This window comes from Oryza brachyantha, chromosome 11, assembly GCF_000231095.2.
Source record: "Oryza brachyantha chromosome 11, ObraRS2, whole genome shotgun sequence".
Lineage (NCBI taxonomy): Eukaryota > Viridiplantae > Streptophyta > Magnoliopsida > Poales > Poaceae > Oryza > Oryza brachyantha.
The window spans coordinates 8,860,199-8,866,682 of record NC_023173.2 but is presented as its reverse complement, the minus strand read 5'-3'; the positions used below and the strand labels follow the sequence as shown (position 1 = coordinate 8,866,682).

Here is a 6,484-nt window from a genome sequence, read left to right as displayed (position 1 = left end):
TCCCCTCTCTCCCACCGACAAGTGGACCCCACCCGTCAGCGCCTCCTCTCTCCTCGCTGACGTCAGCAGCCCCATTAATTGCGCAATAATTGATTTAGGACTTTTCTGTTTAGTTAAAAAACCAGAAAACTTCTAAAATTGATAAGTAATTCATCTAGTCTCCGTTTAGGTCCATTCAAATTTCATTAAATTCATAAAATTGTCAATAATCTATTAAAAATACTTTCTTTTGCTGTTTCAGTAGAGTTTGTGTCTGTTTTATTTATTTTTGTGCTTTGTCGCTTAGATTCGGACCCCGCCGAAGAGCCGGTTTACTTCGAGATCGTCGCCGAAGTTCCCCAGGGGCCAGAGCAAGGCAAGTGGCACTCATCTTTGATCATATTGAACCAATTATTGCAAATTCCCCTCTTTCTTCATTCAAACATGCATTGTTTTAATTAAAGTATTTACTGTATTTATTTTCTTCGGGTAAACCTTATTATTGTGCCGTTGTTTATCCGACCTTATTCATTAATGGACCAGGGGTAACTTGATTAGAGTTAGGCTTAGGTTAATGCTTAGCCGTGCTTAGAACAAATAGCTCATGGGATCACATTTAATCATGCTTAGTTCTGAATAGCTGAGATATTGGTTCATTACCCGGTTCGGGTTAATGTCAACTAAAATATTGATAATGGTGGGGTGTGGGTGCATGGTTTTGAGAGTCGCACCCATGGCAATTAAGGACCGGTTCACGGGAAACCCTGGAAGTAATTAAGTGCTAACCACATGCCGAAATGGGTAAGGTGGGATTGGAAGCATGACTTCGAACTATTTGACGTACCGAGGCAAGGGTAGGCGTAATGGAGTATGGACGGGCAATCGTGGTGTAACGAAAGCCTCTAATGCTTCCGGATCTACCAAGGCACAAGAGGGGACTGCCCGACTTGGTGTAAAGGAGGGGGTGAAACCTGAAGTGTGGTGCAATTAAATAGGGAGGGTTATGTGACGGATCCTATCACGGTCTCCTTTCCGGTATACCATGGTGGTATCTCGGCGCACGTTCAAGTGTAGTGGAGTCGTGTCTTGTGGGTACAGTAGTACACCTCTGATCAAAGTATAAACTATTCGAATAGCCATGCCCACGGTTACGGGCGAGCTCCCAGCCTCACTGTGATTAGTGAATCTCTAATAACTTGAGTAAATTGGTTTCCACTCGGGACTACTGCAACGTGGTGTAACGTTGAGTAGTGGTTGGGCCTGTTGCAACGTGGTGTAACTTTGGACAGTGTTGTGGTATTTTACAACTGCTATTTACTTATGCTTTACTGTATTCAATTACCTTTATTCTTTTAATCTCTGTTATTTGTTTAACTGCTGCTTTATTGCAACTAACCTTAAGTCTGTCCTTGTTAATCCCTATGCATCATTTATTTCCCCTTGTTCGTGTTACTTGTTGAGTACGGTGGTTTGTACTCAGCCTTGCTTAACTTTCCCCACCAGAGCTAGAAGTTGAGTCCGATGGAGGTGCCTCTCAGGAGTGAGCTGATTCGCTGTCGAAGCTTTGCCTGTGGACTGGAGCCGTACCCACTGGAGCTAGTCTACCTTTTTTTTCCTTTCCGCTGCATTTCCGCTAGAATAAGTGTAATTTTCAGTTGTTTCTAAGAACGATGGTTATGTAATCAATATTGTCCTTTTGTGTACCCTGGCTGGTCCTGGACCGGGATTTAATACACAATTAAGTTCAGAAATTCGTGTAAGGAATTTCTGGGCGTGACATCATTCTTCTTGAAATTTGATTCTATAGGATCATTTGAGTTGTTCAGCCAGGCACTGATCTGCAATTTCATGAAAAAAAGATGTTTACTGTGTACGTAATGAAAGTTAGGACCATTTCGCATTGACAAATAAATAACTCACACAGGTCACTAACCAATCTCAAGTCTTCATCATTCATCCATGACAAGCGTTTCTCGGTCCTAGCGATATCTCCATTCTCAATATTGATAGGCTGCGTTGGACTCCCTTCAGCATGATGGTTTGTATGGTTTGATGGGGCATTGATAAGATTAACGAACCCGCCACACGGACGAGATTCCACTCCCCTGTACAGAAAGCATGAACAATTAAATCTTGTTCAAGTTGTGTGTATTGAGGTGTTCTATACATCGTGAAAAAATTTAACATGCAGTGATCTTACATATGCTTTGAGCAACAACTATATTTATAGTTTAAGTATAATATAAAACTTATAATTTACTTATATAGACATAAATTTATTTGCATAGCAATTGTTTCTACAGACTGTATCACATAGACATGGTTGACATTATAGTTTGACCATAGCTAATATTTTTTATATCCCCTCCACCCCTGCTGCAGTCATAGGTAAAACAAGGTACTGATATCCTGAAAACAAGCTACTGATACTGAAACTTAAAACATATGGGCACATATATCATAATTTTTTTAAACAAGAACAATATTTTTTATTTACTGAGTTGCTGTTCTGATTGTTATATATATAGGACGAAATAAATCTATCTCAGCCCAAGATATGTTACAGGCAGTTTTCAGCAATGCAGATTAAGTAATTAAACTCATATCTCTGTTTTCCGGCAAAAGTGTGATACTACAGAGTACCAACATCAAATAGGAAAGCAATAAAACACCCTAAACCAAAGTACATATGATTCTTAGTAACTACTGCAACCATTACTAGGATTTTGTACAATAGTTATACACATATAAAATCGGCAATGTTAAACAGAACAACAAAAATCAGAACTAGCTTACCTTTCTTCAGGATTGAGTTGCACGTGTTGCGTGTTGATGTCGGTTTGGCAGCTGTAGGGAGAGAACATGCAGATGAACTCGGCATGGGTTGCGATGGTGGTGAAGCAAACGAAGTCAGCAGTGGCGCGGGGAACCAAGGACCTCCATAAGGATATGGCATAGCTGAAGGGGTAGGAACACCAGGAGGATGCGACGAGCTCGGGACGGTATGCGGAGGTGGCGCAACCTTTGTCGTGCGGGCAGGAGAGATTAAGCGAGCCGGAAGAGGGAAGGGATATAGTGGGGGCCATGACCGTCAATCTACTAGAAGATGAATTTTTTGGGGCGGATTTGTTTCGGGAGAGGATTTCGCGCTCGTGGATGGAAGAAGAATCGGCCTAGAGGGAGATGGCGCGCGCAGGGTGAGGCGGCAGAGATGGCGTGCGCGGGTGGGCCGGCAGAGATTCGACGCGCGCAGGTGGGGCGGCGGAGATGATCCGCGCAGGCTTTGTCGGTTGGGGCGGCAGATTTCCCGCGCGGGTGGCTGCTCGATCGCGCGCGCGGGAGATCGATACCGCTGGGAGATCAATTGCACATTGCGGAAGCCTAGGGGAGGAGATCGATCGCGCACAGTGGCGGTGGAAGAAAATCGATCGCGCGTGGCAGGAGGGTGGAAGGGGATCCTGTGCGTGCGGCACGGTGGTGGATGGCTGGAAGGGGATCGACTGTGGTGGGTGGGGCCCACAAATCACGTTTTTTATCGTCAACTTTGGTTGCAAGCGAGCTGTAGTGCGTGGGAAACAGAGCTATCGCCAGCCAATAGAGTTGTCGCTGCCTTGCTCTCTCTCATCAATTCTCTTCTGAATACAATGACATAGCATAGTTTTGGAGTCCACCTATTCAGCTTATTGCACCTGCTCTAAGGGGTTGTTATACAGATCTCATTTTAAAACTCATTTTAAAACGGAGTGATTCCTACAAGATACCAAACATAATAGCTCACCAGCATGAACTACTTGGTTGGTACTAACTCATACTCGATTGGAGCATATTGTATTACCGATTCGGCACCGTAAATAGGGTTTAGCGGCGAACCTTGTTTAGCTTTATTTAAATATTGATCTGATGCTCAAATAAAGAGCTTTCAAATAACAGCCTTTAAAAGAACCATATGACACGACACAGTGTATCCCTCGACTAGTTTGCTGAGGGGTGAAACCACTTGGCACAAGCAGTCAAAGGTTTGTGAGAAAGAATTTTTTACAAAAAGGACTACGTATGAAAGAGACTTAGCTGTTTGATATTCCACGAGTTCTTCAACAATGTTCCATCTTCCATCTCTAGTCGATACGAGCTGGGGTGAGTGACCACCACAATGATGTAGGGTCCCTCCTAGATCGGGTACAATTTGTGTCAGTCTTTGATAGTATGAACATTGCGTAGCACTAAATCACCAACCAGGAATCCCCGACCTCGGACATTGTGACTATGGTAACAATGCAAACCTTGCAGATAGCATACTGACTGGATTTTTGCGATGTCTTGTGCTTCTTCGAGTCGATCTAGATCATCGCCTTATCATACTTGTTGAGCTTAGGGTGGTGGATCAGTTGCAATCAGTAGCCAACATGAGCTCTTACGGCTTTCGTTTTCGCTTGTCCCTTGTGCTTGTCATCAGAGTCCTTGTGGTGCTCGTTTTCCTTTCCTTTGGATTATTGTTGGGCCTTGTCATCGTGTCGATCAGACTGACAGGTAAATAGGATGCACCTACTGACATGGCGCAAGAGTTAGCCATGTCAAAGATATCCTTAATTGTAGTTGGCTCCACATCATCCTTGATGTCAGGGATGGAATTGTGAACCTCAGAGAACCGTTTGATATAGGCTCAGACAGATTCGTATTTGGTCCATGGCCTATCATAGTACCTTGGAGGTTAGCGATAACCCAATCGCAAAGCTCCTCCCAAGAATCGATGGACCGATTAGGGAGCCTCGACAACCAATATCTCATCGAATGTGCCAAAGTGACTGGTTGATAGTTGGTCGTGGCCTTGGAGTCATCGCTAGCTGCCTGGATGGCCATTGCATAAACCGTCAATTAGGACTTTGGGTCAGAGGAGTCATTGTATTTGTCGATGTCGGTTGGCTTAAAACAACTTGGCTAGTTTAACTGGCTTAGGTCTTTGGTGAATGTTGGGATCTAGGGATACCCTATTTAAGCTCGGTACCCCGAAACCATGCACAATCGTCGAGGATTTTAATCATGCACAGATTGATAAACAGAACAACTTCGGTTACAATATTGGTATATTTTACATGAAATAATATACAAAAGACAACTACAACAGCTTTTTGGAGCAAGTCGGCCAAAATCACACAGCGCACTAACCTATAAGCAAAAGAACCATACGTGAAAGCCAACTAAACACCACAGGCATGCCTAAGAGCAGGCCGACCTAAAAGAACTCCTCGCCACAAAAGAACTCTTCACCTTCTTGCGCTTGTTCGGCGAAGAACTGCTGCTCTGAACCACATTATATGCAAGAGGTGAGTACTAACATACCCAGCAAACCACGATCAAGAACACAACTATAATGATGCAACTAGTATAAGGATATAGGGTTCATTAAGATGGGCTGATAACAAGCCTATAAAAAAAGTTTTTCCATACTTTGATAAACAGTTTATTTTGTAAACATTTTGTAAATCGACAGTTTAAAACATACCAATATTAATCACCATCACCCTCATCTTATTCCAATCCAAATTTTAATTATAAAATCTACTCATACCATAAGAAATAGGAATTACCCAATGACACATGTCCATTAACCGGGAGGACGACGTATCCGAATACAATACAACTCTGCAACGTCTGCCAGCTTTACCCCCACGATACCACACCTGGATCAGAGTCGAGATAACAGAACCATTCATTAGTCCCACTTACTATAAGTTACTGCACAATGGGATAGCCTCCGTCTGTTGACGTCAAAATGTGATCGTTGACGTGTCACACATGAAGGCCTGGGAGTCAATCTTAGACAGCTCCAGTGCAGGACCTAAATCTTAGAAGATGCGTGGGCATGCCAGTCAGTTTGACCCTACAACTGACAAGATAAATAGTAAAACAAGTCGATCGGCTATTGAGCCGATAGGTGATTAAATATCCAGTCGATCAGATGTAGGTGCAGTAGCAGTTAGCCGATAGGCAGAGCAATCGGCTATAAAAAGATTGGATCGGCTAGAAACTTGATAGAAATAGAGTTAAATTAAATATTATACCAACATAATCCACCAAGTCACTTATTAATCTTAGTCGATCGGACGAGCCCCTATAACCAGATCGAACTAGACAAACAAAGATTGGACTTAACCAAGACAGTATACAGTCGAGCACGATATGGTTATAGGAAACATGAAGATTGATAAGGCTAATAAATAAACAGACGAATTACTTTGAATAAGCAATGAATCATGTGTTACGATCGGCTAAACCCAACTCCCATGTAATTCTCATAAGCCGATGCAACATAAATGACTGTCGATCTAACTAAATCAAGCCGATTGGTATAGAAATAATGCAGTAAAGTGATCGGCTACTCTATTGATGTAAATATGATAAGCATGTAGATCGGCAAAAATCATCGGCTATAGATGGCGGACAAACAACCCAGATCTATAAAATACCTAGCCTAGATTGCTAAGAATAATCATAGAAGATCGGACCC

The 6,484-nt window shown here is 42.8% G+C and overlaps 1 protein-coding gene across 1 annotated transcript; it reads right to left on the bottom strand.

The window, feature by feature from the left end:
• Positions 1-1,685: 1,685 nt before the first annotated feature.
• Positions 1,686-3,433, bottom strand: LOC102710348. The gene is made up of 3 exons (XM_015842334.2): positions 2,776-3,433; positions 1,913-2,084; positions 1,686-1,817 (listed from the first exon to the last, which is right to left on the bottom strand). Exons 1-3 carry the CDS (start codon positions 3,063-3,065, stop codon positions 1,707-1,709), a joined length of 573 nt encoding a protein of 190 aa, XP_015697820.1. The 5' UTR covers positions 3,066-3,433; the 3' UTR covers positions 1,686-1,706.
• Positions 3,434-6,484: the final 3,051 nt, after the last annotated feature.

What these genes read in the sequence shown, in the direction of transcription:
- LOC102710348 (XM_015842334.2), bottom strand. Translation starts at nt 3,065, where the DNA reads ATGGCCCCCACTATATCCCTTCCCTCTTCCGGCTCGCTTAATCTCTCC. An exon ending in CAACTCAATCCTGAAGAAAG is followed by an intron (nt 2,085 to 2,775) that starts GTAAGCTAGTTC and finishes CTTTCTGTACAG; the next exon opens with GGGAGTGGAATCTCGTCCGT. An exon ending in ATGATGAAGACTTGAGATTG is followed by an intron (nt 1,818 to 1,912) that starts GTTAGTGACCTG and finishes ATGAAATTGCAG; the next exon opens with ATCAGTGCCTGGCTGAACAA.